At 44.5% G+C, this 18,825-nt stretch overlaps 2 protein-coding genes across 2 annotated transcripts in view; both read left to right on the top strand.

The window, feature by feature from the left end:
• Nucleotides 1-18,825, top strand: part of LOC309566803 (vomeronasal type-2 receptor 26-like) — a gene marked incomplete at both ends in the record, with an annotated part of 356,998 nt that overhangs the window by 62,289 nt on the left and 275,884 nt on the right. Inside the window, 2 exons of the mRNA XM_082272118.1 lie at nt 4,880-5,113; nt 6,999-7,122. Of these exons, the coding sequence (XP_082128244.1) occupies nt 4,880-5,113; nt 6,999-7,122 (358 nt within the window). The remainder of the gene's footprint in view (nt 1-4,879; nt 5,114-6,998; nt 7,123-18,825) is intronic.
• LOC309567099 (vomeronasal type-2 receptor 26-like) overlaps nt 1-18,825 on the top strand; it is a gene marked incomplete at its 3' end in the record, with an annotated part of 254,334 nt that overhangs the window by 215,637 nt on the left and 19,872 nt on the right. The gene's annotated exons all lie outside the window — the stretch shown is intronic.

Below are 18,825 nucleotides of genomic sequence, written 5' to 3'. Positions count from 1 at the left end.
CCTCCCTCCATCCACCAAATACTACGTTCTTTGCTGTCAGGTAAACCCATGTGGGCTAATTTTTGGGGCCTATACTGGCCGACACTTACTTCTGTATCCTGTGAATGCCTAATGTACCTCCCTCTAGCCACCAAATACTATGTTCTTAGCTGTCAGGTAAACCCATGTGGTCTAATTATTGGGGCCTATACTGGCAGACACTTACTTCTGTATCCTGTGAATGCCTAATGTACTTCCAGCCACCAAATACTACATTTTTAGCTGTCAGGTAAACCCATGTGGTCTATTTTTTGGGGCCTATACTGGCCGACACTTACTTCTGTATCCTGTGAATGCCTAATGTACCTCCAGCCACCAAATACTACGTTCTTTGCTGTCAGGTAAACCCATGGGGGCTAATTTTTGGGGCCTATACAGGCCGACACTTACTTCTGTATCTTGTGAATGCCTAATGAACCTTTAGCCACAAATACTATGTTCTTAGGTGTCAGGTAAACCCATGTGGGCGAATTTTTGGGGCCTATACTTGCCGACACTTACTTCTGTATCCTGTGAATGCCTAATGTACGTCCAGCCACCAAATAATAAGTTCTTAGCTGTCAAGTAAACCCATGTGGGCTAATTTTTGGGGCCAATACTGGCCGACACTTACTTCTGTATCCTGTGAATGCCTAATGTACCTTCAGCCACAGAATACAACATTCTTAGCTGTCAGGTAAACCCATGTGGGCTAATTTTTGGGGCCAATACTGGCCGACACTTACTTCTGTATCCTGTGAATGCCTAATGTACTTTCAGCCATAGAATATAACGTTCTTAGCTGTCAGGTAAACGCATGTGGGCTAATTTTTGGGGCCTGGAATGGCTGACACTTCTTTATCCTCTGAATTTTTCAGACTGGAATTGAAAATCAATGGGTCTGTAAAGGTTCCGCCAAATTGTGGAATGAATGCGGACCCATGTACTTCTGTTATGACATTGTCCATGTGCTGGGACTATTTGTACGCAGCTTGTAAGTCTTTTGTGGCTGCAAATATGACCTAAAGGTTTTTAAAGTTCGCCTCCCATTAAAGTCAAAGGGGCCTGCTGCAAACCCGCGGTTCGCTGACTTTTGAGAAAATTTGCGGCTGACGTTCGCAAACCGCCCCGGCCGATGTTCCTCCATCACTATAAGGCATTCACAGGATAAATAAGTGTCGGCCATTACAGGCCCCAAAAAATTTGCTGACAGGCTTTCATCTGATAGCAAAGAACTTTGTATTCTGTGGCTGGAGGTACATTAGGCATTCACAGGATAAATAAGTGTCAGCCATTACAGGCCCCAAAAATCAGGCATTCAACGGACATAAAAGGCCTTTTATGCCGTTGTATTTACCTAAGACAGGGACCATGAATTGTAATCGGTGGTTGCGGATATTTGTGGCCTGTCATGAGGAATTTCAATCAAACATGGTCTACTGGTCACATGTGTTTAATTCCTCTGAGATCCATGCCTCATCCATTTTTAGAAATGTGAGGTAGTCAACACTGTCGTGAACTAGGCAAGTGCGCTTATCTGTCATGATCCCCCCTGCTGCGCTGAACGTCCTTTCGGACAGGACACTGGATGAGGGGCAAGCCAACAGTTTTATTGCAAATTGTAAAAGCTCTGGCCAGACGTCAGGCCTGCCCACCCAGTAGTCCATGGATTCATCACTTCTCATAGCATCCACATCGGCCGTTAACCTGATGTAGTCGGACATCAGTCTATGCGTTCCCTGATGCTGGATCCGGAGGACAGCTGTCGATGGGTCAGATGAAAGAATGATCTCATATCAGAAGTGACTAACACATAAACCGCCCTCTTCTTGCAGGCGCTGTTGGATTGGTACCCGCACCTGTTTCTCTGTGAGTGGAAATTCTTTGAAGCAAGGCCTGGAAGTGCTGCATTCTGACAGCCCTCTGTGATGGTGGTAACATTTCCGCCATTTTTGTTTGTACCGGGGGTCTAAGTACGTTGCCACCCAGTACTGGTCCTTGCCCTTTATGCTTTTTATACGGGGGTCCCTCTTAAAACACTGGAACATGAAGGCCCCCATTTGCACTAAACTGGAAGCGGTGTAGTGGCCTGGCTCCTGCTCATTATTCAGGATAATGTCGTCCTTGTTCTCCTCCCCACATCCACGGACAACACCAGGGATCCCAGAACGTTTTAAAGCATGCTCTTCTTGATAATCCTCATCTGCCCCGGCACCATCCTCCTCTGACTCCTCTTCAGACTCTTGTTGTTGAGTTGTCTCAGATGGAGTAGCCCCCCCCCCGGGAATTCATCCAGTATTGTGACTTCCTCATCTTAATGCTCCTCGGCGGCTTGATAAATGACACGACGCAATGCACGCTCCAGAAAGAAGGCGTAAGGTACGATGCCACTGATGGCGCCCTGGCTGCGACTGACCAGTTTGGTGATCTCATTAGCAGTCTGGTAATGTAAGTTCGGCCTGCTTCTCCTCCCTATCTGCTGGCTCATCTCTCCCTCTGAACTCCCCTCCTCTTCCTCTCTTGTGGGCACCCACGTGACGTCCATAGACACGTCATCATCGACGTCACCTTCCCCACCACTAACATTAGAGATTTCGGAGTAGGCAGCAACAGCAGGGACTAACCTCCTTGGGCTGATCTGGATACTGTCGTCTGACTGCTGAGTGGCGGCTGTTGCTACCTCCCCTTCCTGATCCGATGCCAAGAATAGCTGCGCATCGGAAATGTGTTGTGATGGATCGGAAAATTATTCCTGTGACTCAAGCGGAGGGTATATGGTGGTGGTGGTGTTGGTGGTGGTGTCTTTGGGGGTGCACACAGCAGAGAGTGAAGAGGGTGCATATAGAGAGGATGAGGAGGGTGCAGAAGAGGAAGGCTTTATTATAAAATATAGTATATTATATATATATACATCTATCAATATATATATATATATATATATATATATATTAAAATACTTTTTTCTAATTGCGTTTGTCACTCTTTGTAGTTGTAGTATCGCTGCAGAACCGCTCACCACGCCAGTCACAATGCTGCACAATACAAATCCACTATAATATGCTTTCTATATTAGAAAGTATATTATCAGTGTATTACACCCCTATATACTGCACACCAAACAATAGTGCACCTATACCAGTCCTTAAAAGGACTTTTGTGGACTTATTAGCTAGCGATTTGTGTCACTAACAGTCTGTCCCTGCTCCACACAGAAAACCTCTCCCTACACTGACAAAAGACAGAATGTAAAATGGCAGCCAGATCAGGTCTATAAGGTAGGGGGTATGTCCGTGTGCTGAAATTTCTCAATTGGCTGTCCTGTACCACCTGATGGATGTGTCATGGGTCAAAGTTCTTCACAATGTAAAAGAATATGGCGGTCGCGAATATCGCCATGGTCGGCGAACAGCGAGCGAGCAAAGTTTGCCGCGAACCGACCGCTGGGCAAACCGCAAGGCCATCTCTAATGCTAAATAGTGTTTACTAACCTAGTTACTAACTGTATTTACCATGGAGAAGTGCAGTTTGCACCCTAAATAATGTTTTGTGTTGACTTTTTTTTGTTTTTGAATTTTTATATATATATATATATATATATATATATATATATATATATATATATATATTTGTGGTGACTTAAAGTCGTCGTAAAGGCAGAAGGTTTTTTTGTCTTAATGCATTCTATGCATTAAAAAAAAAAAAAAACTTCTGTGTGCAGCAATCCCCCTCAGCCCCCCTAAAACTTACCTTAGCCCCATCTTTATCCAGCTATTTTGCATTTGTTTCTCAGCTGCCCGAGACTCCCCTCCTCAATGGCTGAGACAGCAGTGCAGTGTCATTGGCTCCAGCTGCTGTCAATCAAAATCAGTCAGCAAATCAGGAGAGAGAGAGACGGTGGGGCCTGGTCATGGCTCCATGTCTGAATGGACAAAGGAAGCTGTGACTCAGCACGGGTGACCTCATAACAAGATGCTTGCTGTGGGGGCATTCAGCAGGAGGGAGGGGCCAGGAGCAGCCAAGAGGGACCCAAGAAAAGGAGAATTAAGGCCGCTCTGTGCAAAACCAACTGCACAGAGCAGTTAAGTATAATATGATATTTATTTTTTTATTTTTTTAATGATTTTACAATCATTTTAATGAATTCTATGCGTTAAGATTAAAAAAAAAAAAAAACTTCTGTGTGCAGAAGTGCCCCTCAGCCCCCCCCTAATACTTACCTGAGCCCCAGCTTCATCCAGAGAGGTTCATGAGTGCCTTGGCCCTCCGGGACTCTCCCTCCTGATTAGCTGGAACACAGCAGAGGCGCCATTAGCACCTGCTGCTGTCAATCAAAGTCAGTTACTCAAAGAGGAGAGAGAGGGGGCGGGGCCTAACCACAGCTCCATGTCTAAATGGATACATGGAGCTGCAGCTTGGCTCAGGTGCCCCCATAGCAAGCTGCTTGCTCTAGGGGGCACTCAACAAGAGAGAGGGGACAGGAGCGTTGCTGTGGAACCCAAGAAGAGGAGGATCTGGGCTGCTCTGTGCTAAACCATTACACAGAGCAGGTAAGTATAACATGTTTGTTATTTTTATAGAAAAAAAAAAAAAACAAGGCTTTAGTATCACTTTTACAGAAATATGACAATTGTTGTTGCATGGGCAAATATTTTACAGTGCTGTGTTGCACTAGATAAGTTTACCTTATGTACTTAATGCTACTATTAAACGAGCATTGTCCCATACATGTATACACTGTTTTGAATTGGATATATATATACAGTATGTCATCTTTGTATTTGTTTAAAAATTTATCTGTTGATAAACAAATTAAACTTCAGCTTTAACTTGTTTGAGGTTTTTTTTTTTTTCTGTCCTCCAGTTGCATAAATACGTGAAAAAACTAAAAAATCAATTTAAGACAGCAGACAGAATGACCTTCTTTGATGAAAATGGTGAATTTCCATTCCACTACAAAATAGTAAATTGGATGAGGTCTAACAGCCGCTTTACAACACGTGATACTGATGTTGGTTTATACACACCATGGGCTAAAGAGGAAGACCAACTTCACATCAACCCCAACAATATAACATGGGATGATGACAATAATACGGTGAGGAGGAGCACATGTGGCACTCACTTTTCATGATATTGGTCACTCGTTTTACATTTTTTACAACAGAATTTGTAGTCATGCAATGACGTTTCTGAGCATCACCCATTCATTTTATTGCTTTAACCACTTTACCACCAGAGGATTTTGCTGTCTTCCGTCCAGGCCACTTTTTGCGATTCGGCACTGTGCGACTTTAACTGACAATTGCGCGGTCGTGCGACGCCGTACCCAAACGAAATTTACGTCCTTTTTTCCCACAAACAGAGCTTTCTTTTGGTGGTATTTGATCACCTGTGTGATTTTTACTTTTTGCGCTATAAACAAAAAAAGAGCGTTTATTTTGAAAAAATAACAATATTTTTCAAATTTTTTTTATATGAAATTCCCCCCCCAAAAAAATGTAAAAATCTAATTTTTTTAAAATTTTTGGCCAATTTGTTTTCTGCTACCTATGTTTGGTAAAAAAAATCGCAATAAGCGTATTTTGATTGGTTTGCGCAAAAGTTATTGCGTTTACTAACTAAGGGAAAGATTTATGTCATTTTTGGTGTTTTTTTTTTAACGCGTAATGGCGGTGATCTGCGATTTTTTTTGCGGGACTGCGACATTGTGGCGGACAGATCGGACCCTTGACTGACATTTTTGACACTTTTAGGGGTACCAGTGACATTACTGCAGTAATCAGTGCTATAAATATGCACTGTTACTGTAAAAATGACACTGGCAGGGAAGGGGTTAATTTTATTGGAGAGGGAGGGGTTAATGTATGCCTGGTGCTTACTGATGTGTGGGGGGGGGGGGTGACTGTGTGAGACAGGGACAGACCGGATGTCCAGCTATGCTGAACACTCCGATCTGTCAGTCCCTGTCACTATGGAGATCCGCCCGCTCTGTTTACACAGGCGGGTGGATCTCCTCACTCGATTCCCCGACGATCGGGGCAGAGCAGCGGCAATCGCCGCTGCTCCACCCCTGGCCCGACTCCCGCTGTGAATGAACACAGCGGGAGCGAGCCTCCGGCGGCGCGCAAGCGCCACCCACAAGGGGCGGAGTCCAGCGACGTAGGTCTACGTCGCTGGATGGGATCGTGGCAAAGTGCCGCAGTAGCCTCCATGTGAGCGGAGGTAAAGTGGTTAAATATTATATTAGCCTTATCTGACCTTCACATAGAAGTATAAATATCACAGAAATTAAACAAGAAAGTAAAATATTATTAGGGATAGTTTCTTACTCATACTCTACCATGGGGGGACTATGTGATTCTCTATAGGGAATGTCTTCTGTCCTTCCTAAAATTATTTTGAGTGTACATAGCCCATACTCTCATATCCTCCCTTATTGCTCTGTTAAATACTGTATTGGAATAAATTTGTTATACCTGTTCAAAATTAAAAAATAAAAAATAAACAGGGGAAGACTAACACCATTCAATTACAAAAATATTCTTTATTACACTTCAAAGTGCATGTAAACCTAAGATTTTTTTTTTTTTCCAGTATGTTAAGCAATTCATTTTTTGTGAATGCTTTGCAGTTTCTTACCCTGAGATCACGCCAGAAGCAGCGTTTCCTGTAGCTGGCTAAAAACGCTAAACAATTGCCTCAATATTATCTGCGTTGTAAGTCTGGCATGAGTATTCCTCCAATGTGAGGCGGTGGCTTAGTGTTAAAGCTGAAATAAGAACTCTTCTTCCTGGCAGGATCTCCAGACTATACACAGAATGTTGACAGCCCTACGGAAAAATAGATTTGGGGTTTGCATGCACTTTAAAGTGCAATGGATAAGGAGATACAGTAACATTTTGCAACACACTAATATTGAATCTCCAATCTTATTTCACACAAGGAGACTTATTATTTTCTTTTTTGTTAACTTATTTTAGAAGCTGGAATCTAAGTGTGTGGACTCTTGTTTGCCCGGATACAGAATAAAGCCTGGAACTTCAAACCAATCCTGCTGCTATGACTGTGTCACATGTTCAGAAGGGCAGATATCCAATAAGACTGGTATACCTTATTTATATAGAGTTTTATTTATTAATGTTTTTTAACTTTACACTGAAATATAGAGATGGACTTTGCAGTTCGCCCGGCAGTCGGTTCGCGACAAATTTTGCTTGTTCGCTACCCGCCAATTTTACGAACACATGGCATAGTTCGCGCCGGCCATGTTCGTTTAAATTGGGGAGAACTTTGACCCATGACACAGCCGTCAGGTGAAACGGGACAGCCAATTGAAACATTTCAGCACATGGACATGCCCCCTACCTTATAAATAGACCAGAGAAGGCGGCCATTTCACATTCTGCTTTTTGTCAGCGTAGGGAAAGGTCTGTTGTGTTCATGAGGGAGAGATTGCCGGACACAAATAGCTCTGTTAAGATCCACAAAAGTCCTTTTCAGGGCTGGTATTTCAGTATAGGTCTACTACAGTCTCTTTTGAGTTTAGAAACAGATATCCAGTCTGTGCTTTAGGGACAGTTAGAGATCGGCAGACAATGACACAAATCGCTCTGTTAATGTCCACAAAAGTCATTTAAAGGGCTGCAATTTTTTGGTATTGGTGTGCAGTGCACTATATAGGGGTGTAATCCACGGTATAATATACTTTATAGAAAGCATATTATAGTGGATTTGTATTGTGCACTGTGCAGCATTGTGAGAGGTGTGGTGAGCGTTGCTGCAGCAATACAACAAACAGTGACAAAAGCACTTTTAATGTATTATAACTGGTGTGATAGACCAGTGGCCCCCCAATACGACATATTGAAGTGGGGTGTTATCTGAGTATACTTTTACAAGTGTATTTGTGTCCTGCAAAAATATTGCCTCTTTTGCTGTGTTAACTCTGCTACACACAGTGCCAATCTCACTGGCCAATTTTTGAACAACTGGTGTGATAGACCAGTCCCCCCCCCCAATACCACATATTGAAGTGGGGTGTTATTTAACAGTATACTTTTCTAAAAGTGTATTTTAGTCCTGCAAAAATTTGGCCTCTTTTGCTGTGTTAACTCTGCTACACACAGCGACAACAGCTACTGGCCAATTATTTGAAGAAATGGTGTAATAAACCTGTGGCCCCCCAATACCACAGATTGAAGTGGGGTGTTATCTGAGTATACTTTTACAAGTGTATTTGTGTCCTGCAACAATATTGCCTCTTTTGCTGCGTTAAGTTTGATACGCACAGTGCCAAACTCCCTGGCCAATATTTTGAACAACGCTGGTGTGATAATCCAGTGGCCCCCCAATACCACATATTTAAGTGGGGTGTTATCTGAGTATACTTTTACAAGTGTATTTGTGTCCTGCAACAATATTGGCTCTTTTGCTGTGTTAACTCTGATACACACAGTGCCAAACTCCCTAGCCAATTATTTGTAGAACTGGTGTCATGATTGGCCCCCCAATACCACAGATTGAAGCGGGGTGTTATATACCTTTTTCCAGATATACTGTGGTTCTCTAGATACTTTTGTCACAGGGTAATTTTAAAATGTGACAGGCAGAGGAAGAGGCAGACACTTACTCATGGGTGGTAGGGTAGGGTAGCTGTCAAGTAAACCCATGTGGGCTAATTTTTTAGGCCAATACTGGCCGACACTTACTTCAGTATCCTGTGAATGCCTAATGTACCTTCAGCCACAGAATACAACATTCTTAGCTGTCAGGTAAACCCATGTGTGGAAATTTTTGGGGCCAATACTGGCTGACACTTACTTCTGTATCCTGTGAATGCCTAATGTACCTCCAGCCACCAAATACTACGTTCTTAGCTGTCAGGTAAACCCATGTAGGCTTTTTTTTTTTGGGCCTATACAGGCCGACACTTACTTCTGTATCCTGTGAATGCCTAATGTACCTCCAGCCATCAAATACTACGTTCTTAGCTGTCAAGTAAACCCATGTGGGCTAATTTTTGGGCCAATACTGGCCGACACTTACTTCTGTATCCTGTGAATGCCTAATGTACCTTCAGCCACAGAATACAACGTTCTTAGCTGTCAGGTAAACCCATGTGGGCTAATTTTTGGGGCCAATACTGGCCGACACTTACTTCTGTATCCTGTGAATGCCTAATGTACCTTCAGCATCAGAATACAACGTTCTTAGCTGTAAAGTAAACCCATGTGGGCTAATTTTTGAGGCCAATACTGGCCGACACTTACTTCTGTATCCTGTGAATGCCTAATGTACCTCCAGCCATCAAATACTAAATTCTTAGCTGTCAAGTAAACCCAAGTGTGCTAATTTTTGGGCCAATACTGGCCGACACTTACTTCTGTATCCTTTGAATGCCTAATGTACCTTCAGCCACAGAATACAACATTCTTAGCTGTCAGGTAAACCCATGTGCGCAAATTTTTGGGGCCAATACTGGCTGACACTTACTTCTGTATCCTGTGAATGCCTAATGTACCTCCAGCCACCAAATACTACGTTCTTAGCTGTCAGGTAAACCCATGTAGGCTTTTTTTTTGGGGCCTATACAGGCTGACACTTACTTCTGTATCCTGTGAATGCCTAATGTACCTCCAGCCATCAAATACTATGTTCTTAGCTGTTAAGTAAACCCATGGGGGCTCATTTTTGGGCCAATACTGGCCGACACTTACTTCTGTATCCTGTGAATGCCTAATGTACCTTCAGCCACAGAATACAACGTTCTTAGCTGTCAGGTAAACCCATGTGGGCTAATTTTTGGGGCCAATACTGGCTGACACTTACTTCTGTATCCTGTGAATGCCTAATGTACCTCCAGCCACCAAATACTATGTTCTTAGCTGTCAGGTAAAGCCATGTAGGCTTTTTTTTGGGGCTTATACAGGCCGACGCTTACTTCTGTATCCTGTGAATGCCTAATGTACCTCCAGCCATCCAATACTATGTTCTTAGCTGTCAAGTAAACCCATGGGGGCTAATTTTTGGGCCAATACTGGCCGACACTTACTTCTGTATCCTGTGAATGCCTAATGTACCTTCAGCCACAGAATACAACGTTCTTAGCTGTCAGGTAAACCCATGTGGGCTAATTTTTGGGGCCAATACTGGCCGACACTTACTTATTTATCCTGTGAATGCCTAATGTACCTTCAGCCACAGAATACAATGTTCTTTGCTGACAGGTAAATGCATGTGGGCTCATTTTTGGGGCCTGGAATGGCCGACACTTAATTCTGTATCCTGTGAATGCCTAATTTTTCAGACTGGAATTGAAAATCAATGGGTCTGTAAAGGTTCTGCCAAATTGTGAAATGGATGTGGACCCATTTTACAGATGTGTGAATGGACCCTATATGTATTTGACATGTATTTACCGGCTGCTGTCAGTTCTGGCTGATTTGTGAAAAAAAAATAAAAAATGTTTGCTGTAAAAAAAAAAAAACTTGCGAAAATTTGTATCCTGTGAATGCCTAATGTATCTCCAGCCATCAAATACTAAATTCTTAGCTGTCAAGTAAACCCATGTGGGCTAATTTTTGGGCCAATAGTGGCCGACACTTACTTCTGTATCCTTTGAATGCCTAATGTACCTTCAGCCACAGAATACAACATTCTTAGCTGTCAGGTAAACCCATGTGCGCAAATTTTTGGGGCCAATACTGGCTGACACTTACTTCTGTATCCTTTGAATGCCTAATGTACCTCCAGCCACCAAATACTACGTTCTTAGCTGTCAGGTAAACCCATGTAGGCTTTTTTTTTGGGGCCTATACAGGCCGACACTTACTTCTGTATCCTGTGAATGCCTAATGTACCTCCAGCCATCAAATACTACGTTCTTAGCTGTCAAGTAAACCCATGGGGGCTCATTTTTGGGCCAATACTGGCCGACACTTACTTCTGTATCCTGTGAATGCCTAATGTACCTTCAGCCACAGAATACAACGTTCTTAGCTGTCAGGTAAACCCATGTGGGCTAATTTTTGGGGCGAATACTGGCCGACACTTATTTATTTATCCTGTGAATGCCTAATGTACCTTCAGCCACAGAATACAACATTCTTTGCTGTCAGGTAAATGCATGTGGGCTCACTTTTGGGGCCTGGAATGGCCGACACTTAATTAGCCTGTGAATGCCTAATGTACCTTCAGCCACAGAATACAACGTTCTTAGCTGTCAGGTAAACCCATGTGGGCTAATTTTTGGGGCCAATACTGGCCGACACTTACTTATTTATCCTGTGAATGCCTAATGTACCTTCAGCCACAGAATACAATGTTCTTTGCTGACAGGTAAATGCATGTGGGCTCATTTTTGGTGCCTGGAATGGCCGACACTTAATTCTGTATCCTGTGAATGCCTAATTTTTCAGACTGGAATTGAAAATCAATGGGTCTGTAAAGGTTCTGCCAAATTGTGGAATGAATGCGGACCCATTTTATAGATGTGTGAATGGACCCTATGTGTATTTGACATGTATTTACCGGCTGCTGTCAGTTCTGGCTGATTTGTGAAAAAAAAAATAAAAAATGTTTGCTGTAAAAAAAAAAAAAAACTTGCGAAAATTTGCGGCTGACGTTCGCAAACTGCCCCGGCCGATGTTCGACCCCCCCCCCCCTAGTTAAGCTGCTTGAAACATAAAAGGAAGAACAAGGATGTTGTTGAAGAAAGTGTAAATCTGACCGGACCTAAAGATTTATATCATATCTAAAAGACTAAACGTGAACAGAAATGTCTCATGTTATGCACTTGCCGACCGCATACTGTATATGTACGTCAGCAGAGTGGCTCCTACAGGCAAAACAACGTACTGGTATGTTGTTTGCCTGAGGGCAGTTGGGGGACGAGCGTGCGCCAATCGGGGGCACGCTCCCACCCCCAAAAGCGGGCAAGCTGATGCGTGTGTCAGGCGACTCCGATTGCCGCCTGACACCTGCGATTGTTCCCCGCTGAGAGAGAATACAGTAAACACAGCCGACCGTCCTTCTCCCTGAAATTATCACAGAGCTCATGTGATCCTTCTATAGAGGATCACATGTCTCTATGGTCATCTCAGAAGCCACCCCCCCCCCACAGTTAGAATCACTCCCCTAGGGTCACATCTAACCCCTTGAACACCTATACTGTTAACCCCATCCCTGCCAGTGTCATTATTACAGTAACAGTGCATATTTTTAGCACTGATCACCGTAGTAATGTCACTGGTCCCCCAAAAGTGTCAAGAATGTCAGTTAGGGGTCCAATCTGTCCACCTCAATGTCGCAGTCCCCCAAAAAAATTGCAGATTGCCGCCATTACTAGTAAAAAAAAAAAAAAACAATAAAAATTGCATAAATCTTTCCCGTAGTTAGTAAACGCGATAACTTTTGCGCAAACCAATCAAAATATGCTTATTGCATTTTTTTAACAAAAATATGTTGCAGAAAACAAATTGGCCTAAAATGTTAAAAAAAAATATTTTTATTTTATTTTTTTGAGAATTTCATATAGCAGAAAGTGAAAAATATATATATTTTTTTTCAAAACTATTGCTCTTTTTTTGTTTATAACATGAAAATTTAAAATTGCACAGGTGATCAAATACCACCAATAGAAAGCTCTATTTGTGGGGAAAAAAATAATGTACATTTTATTTTGGTACAACATCGCATAACCAAGCAATTGTCCATTAAATTAACCACTTTCCGACTGCTGTACGGCTATATACTGCGGCAGTCAGCTCCCTGCAGGCAAAGCGACGTATTGCTACGTCGCTCGCTCCCGCCGCTCTGGCGCATTCCCGCGCACCCCCGGCCCCGCTGATGATCTGATCCGCTGATGATCTGATTGGGTTCAGAACCGATCAGTCATCAGGTCCAGGCCAATGATTTTTGGCCTGGACCTCTTGATCGGTCTGGCCCAATCAGATACTGTTCTGTGCCTTTGAAATGTAAATACAGGCACAGAAAAGACCTGCTCTCCCCACCCATGATCCTTTTTGGATTCATCAAGAGGAGAGAGCAGATCTAAAACTGTGAGTACTGCACCAAGCACATACATACACACTTAGATAGGCACATTTCATCCCCGATCGCTCCCCCTAGTTAACCCCTACACCCCTGTCACAACACACACTGTATACTGTATATAGCAGTTTCCTATATAAATGTGTAAGTGTGACTTGTGACCAGGTTTAGGGCTTGCGGCCCTACCTTTTACACTTAGGATACCCGCCACCCCCCCAATAAAGATTTAACCCCCTGATCCCCCCCTGATCACCCCCAGTTAACCCCTCCCCCCCTGTCACATTGCACACTATTACACACATAATATAATGTTTTACTGTATTTTGTATTAGTGTGATTGTGACTTAAGTTAATGCTAGCGAGTTAGTTTCTGTCCCAACGAGATTTAGGGCCCCCGCCACCCCCCCTAGATAAAGATTTAACCCCCTGATCACCCCTACAACCCCTGTCACAACACACACTGTATACAGTATATAGCATTTTCCTATATACCCATATAAGTGTGACTTGTGACCAGGTTTAGAGCTTGCGGCCCTTCCTTTTACACTTAGGATACCTGCAACCCCCCCAATAAATATTTAATCGCCTGATCCCCCCTGATCACCCCTAGTTAACTCCTTCAACCCTGTCACATTGCACACTAATACACAGGTAATATAGTGTTTTACTGTATTTTGTATTAGTGTGATTGTGACTTGAGTTAGCTCTAGTGAGTTAGTTTTTGTCCCAAGGAGGTTTAGGGTCCCGCAACCCCCCTACCATAAAGATTTAACCCCCTGATCACTCCCAGTTAACTCCTACACCTCCTGTCACAGCACACACTGCATACAGTATACAACAGTTTCCTATATACCTGTATCAGTGTGACTTGTGACCAGGTTTAGAGCTTGTGGCCGTTCCTTTTAGGTTTAGGGTCCCCGCCACCCCCTAATAAAGATTTAACCCCCTGATTCCCCCCTGATCACCCCCAGTTAACCCATTCCCCCTGTCACATTGCACACTATACACACTATACTAGCGTCCCCATAGTTTAGGGTTCCCAAAATGCGGTGTTTGCACGATCAGCACTGATTCCTGCCAGCACCTGCGTTTAACCCCTCCGCCCAGCCCAGCCCACCCCACCCAGGCAAGTGTAGTAATCAATAGATTAAAAACACAAAACACACAAAACCGCTGTATTAGCAGAGTCAGGCCTGATCCCTGCTAGCATTAGCAGTTTTTTTGGTAGCGGTTGAAACAGTCCTTGACAACCAGGTGCTTTTTTTACCTGTGAGTCACACTACTGTACCAGTAAATTTAGTTAATAAAATGACCAAACGGTGGTACAGTAGTGCAGAGGCTTACAGTATACTGACCATGTCAGATAAGAGCGATGGGGAAGCCTCACTGGCAGAATCAGGGTCAGTATACGAACCTGAACAGAGCAGCGGCTCCCTGACAGAGCAGCTCCGATGATGGATGGGTTCCTGTTAGAACCAGGCGTACCTGACCCCATTCTGGAGTTGCTGAGGAGCAGGAATCGCAGGGTGCTCGCATGGAGCAGTGTGTTGGTACTAGTGCCGCTAATCCTTCTGGTGGCCTGGCAAGCACCAGCGGCCTAGTACACCCTGGACCTAGAACAACCAGCACCGCAGTAACACTTGGTGATGTGGCGAGTCCCATAAGTGCAGTTGAAGCTGGTGAGGTGGCTAGCACAAGTAGTGGCCCGCAGCCACTGCATATTCGAAGACAGGCCCGTAGAGCCCATAGTGCCCTCCCTGATGCACTGGCATATCCCAATTTGCAACCCACTGATACTACAGTGCCAGTACTTCCCCCATTCACTGCCCAACCTGGAATCCACGTGGAAACAGCCAATTTTACGCCCCTGAATTTTTATGAGCTGTTCTTCACGGAAGATCTTTTCAGATCTATTGTGGATCAATCAAATTTATATGCACAACAATTCATCACCGCCAACCCAAATTCACCCCTTGCCAGGCCATCTGGCTGGAAACCTTTAACGGTTCCCGATTTTAAAATCTTTCTGGGCCTTTCCCTGAACATGGGCATAACCAAAAAGAGTGAATTGCGGCTATTTTGGTCCACTAGCCCAATTCACCATATGCTCGTGTGCTCTGCCTCTATGTCCAGGGCGAGATACGAGCAAATTCTGCAATTTACTGTATGAATTTCAACGACAATGAAATCTGACGTCCTCGGGGAGACCCTGAATATGATCGACTCCACAAAATTCGGCCCCTCGTAGACCACTTCAATCAGCGGTTTGCAGCCTTGTTTACCCCCGAACCAGTTGTCTGAGTTGATGAGTCCCTGATTAAGTTTACTGGCCGCCTTGCTATGAAACAGTACCTCCCCAGCAAGCCTGCCAGATATGGGGTCAAACTGTACAAGCTGTGTGACAGGGCCACAGGCTATACAGTTAGTTTCCGGGTCTACGAGGGAAAATATAGCTCTGTGGAGCCACCCAACTGCCCAGACTACATAGGGAGCAGCGGTAAGATAGTTTGGGACTTGGTGTCACCCTTATCCGGAAAGGGGTACCATTTGTACGTGGACTATTTTTACACAAGCGTGCCACTATTTAGTCACTTTCTTGAATTACAAATTGGTGCATGTGGCAACGTGCGACCTAATCGCCGGGGCTTCCCCCAATGGCTTGTAAATTCCCATCTTAGTCGGGGGAGAGAGCCTGCTTAAAAACAGACAAATTGCTTGCAGTGAAGTGTAGGGATACACATAATGTTTTTGTTCTGTCCTCCCTTCACGCAGACACGACGGTTCAAATTACTACGGCAACTGGTGTTATGGAGAAACCCCTCTGTGTCCATGACTACAACCTTAATATGGGAGGGGTGGACCTTAACAACCAGCTTTTGGCGCCGTATTTAGTTGCCCGTAAAGAAAGACGCTGGTACAAAAAAGTGTCTGTTTATTTATTCCAATTGGCTATGCTGAACGCCTTTGACCTAGGGCGTATCGACGAACCAGATCCTTCCTAGAATTCCAGGAAGCGATCATCAGTGCCTACCTGTAACCAGGAGGTGTTCCTGCCCAACTTCCCCTTCCAGATGCAGTGAGCCGGCTGCATGAGAGGCATTTTTCACATGTCCTCCCGAGTACCCCTACCCAAAGACGCCTCCAAAGAAGATGTTGTGTCTGTAGCAGGCGTGGATTTAGGCGTGACACCCGTTATTATAGTCCCACCTGTCCTGACCAACCTGGTCTCTGCATCGGGGAATGTTTCGAGCGCTACCACACACTAGTAGAGTATTAGTGTAGGGTATACAGGGTCTCGAAAGATGTTCGATGGCTATCGACATTTTGAGAGACCCTAAGCTTGAAAATTGCAGTTCACAAAAAAAGGTGTTAAAAAAAAATACAAAAAAATATAAAATAAAAAAGCCAAAAACAGTTGTCGTAACAGTTATTTTTATGTTCTTCTACTCTTCCTACTGTACTTTTACTGTACTTTGTTTTTCATTCTTTTGTTAACCTGTTTATCTTGCAGGTACCCGTCGGCTGCCACACTGATTTTATATATTCTGACAAAAACAGAGTTTGCGCACAGCATATATGGATACCTTTGCTGGCAGCAGCTGTGGTAGGTTGATTTCACCACTGCAGTTAAAATACCTTTAGATATACGTGGAATATTGTCATGTATACCCACCATTAAATAATGGGTTTGGTTGTTGGACGGTTAATGGTGTGTAATACTACACAATATTCCTGTGGTGATTTCTGTTAGATTCTCTTTTTGTTGTTCAGCCCACAGGCTGAATGAAAAAAAAAAAATCTACACTACAGTATATGCCAAAAAAGGACCAGCAATGTACTGATACGTTGCTGGACTTTGAGTGGTTATACCAGGATGATGCCTGCAGATTTAGGCATCACCTTGGTATCGTTTTTTACAGCCAGCAGTTGGATAATTTGCCGCTAGACTGCTTTTACATGCAGTGGGAGGGGACTCCCCCTCCCTCCGGCCGCCTTACGCAGCCTTCCGTGGCTTTTCTCGGGCTCTCCTGTCCCACCGGTTAACCCAAGAGTGCAGCTGGTGGTTGAATTATCTAACCATAGAGCTGATTGGAGATGAGAATGGCTCCAATCATCTCTATGGCCTAAGATACTGGAAGCTACGAGCATTTCATGACTTCTGTTTCGCCAGAAATAAACAGTGCCATTGGGAAATTGGGAAAGCATCTTATCACACCAATTTTGGTGTGGTCAGATGCGTTAAGGTCAGAGGAGAGATCTAGAGTCTAGGGTTGAGCGAACACCTAGATGTCCGTGTTCGACGGGTTCGGCCGAACTTTAAAAAAAAGTCCGGGTCCGTGTCCCGGACTTTTACCGAACTTTTCCCGGACACCGAACCCCATTGAAGTCAATGGGGACCCGAACTTTAAGGCACTAAAATGGCTCTAAAACACCAAAGGAAAGGGCTAGAGTGCTGCAAATGGCAGCAAAACGTAATTAAGAGCATGGCAAGTGCTCTGCAAACAAATGTGGATAGGGAAATAACTTGAAACAACAAAAAAAAAACAGAAAAATAAAACAATGTTCTTCTTCATCTCTGAAGGACGAGGCCCATATGGAGTAGGAGGGAGGTTGAGGTGGTGGTGGATGTGGCGGTGACATAGGCGTGCGCACAGGGTGTGCTGGGTGTGCCTGGGCACACCCTAATCACCTAGGGCACATAGCATTGCCAGTGAGGAGATGGGAAAGATCTCCCTGGGACCTGCTCTGCTCTATTTCTCCTTGCCTACAGGTACATGGCCCCGATACATTACTCTCCCTGCTGGCAAACACATGCATGTGTATTTCAACTTTGGGGTGCACACCTTAATGCAATAGGCTGCGCACACCTATGGGCGGTGTAGGTGGAAGCGGCGGTGGAGGAGGACCAGGGCCGGATTAACAGCATCATGGGCTTGGTGCTGAGGATTTTGAAGGGCCTTAAGGGCCGTGCCTTGCCATGCACCCAGAGGAGGAAGGGTGCAGCCATGCATGCCTAATTCAACATGGGATGCTGTCTCTGAAGCCCATAAACACATCCATGCATCGCCAACTGTCCCTCCTTGTCCGGCCTTCACGCTGTGTGGGGAGGTTCTGAGGGTGCTGCCTGGGGAAGCGAGCATAGAAGCCAGACTTCTGTGTTTACAAGTGACAGAAGAGCGGTAACAGTGAATATGGCCAACCCGGGGCCTATATAAAAGGTAGGGGCCTGGAGCTGCAGCTCCAATAGCCCCTACATTAATCTGGCCCTGAGGAGGAGGACGAGGTAGCCAACACTGCTTCTTTTCAAAAATTTTAAATGAGGGTACACCCCAAAAGAGTGAGAAAGAGCAAAAATGGAACAATGGGTGGGTAAGGTCGGTATCCATTGCTATTCTGCATAAGGTACGGAAAAGTCCCGTGGGATCCATGCCTGGTTCATTTTAATGAACGTGAGCTTGTCCACATTGTCTCTGGACAGGCGGCTGCGCTTGTCTGTTATAACGCCCCCAGCCGTGCTAAATACCCGTTCAGATAATACACTGGCTGCAGGGCACGCCAGCACCTCCAAGGCGTAAAGGGCAAGCTCAAGCCATGTGCCCAATTTGGAGACCCAGAAGTTGAAGGGGGCAGACCCGTCATTCACTACATGTAGGCGTGTGCACACATACTGCTCCACCATGTTGGTAAAATGCTGCCTCCTGCTAAGACGTTCCATCTGAGCTGCTGGTGCTGCTGTTTGTTGTGGCGTGCTGACAA

This window comes from Pelophylax lessonae (assembly GCF_965119305.1).
Source record: "Pelophylax lessonae genome assembly, chromosome: 1".
Classification (NCBI taxonomy): domain Eukaryota; kingdom Metazoa; phylum Chordata; class Amphibia; order Anura; family Ranidae; genus Pelophylax; species Pelophylax lessonae.
This window is presented reverse-complemented; position numbering and strand designations above follow the sequence as displayed.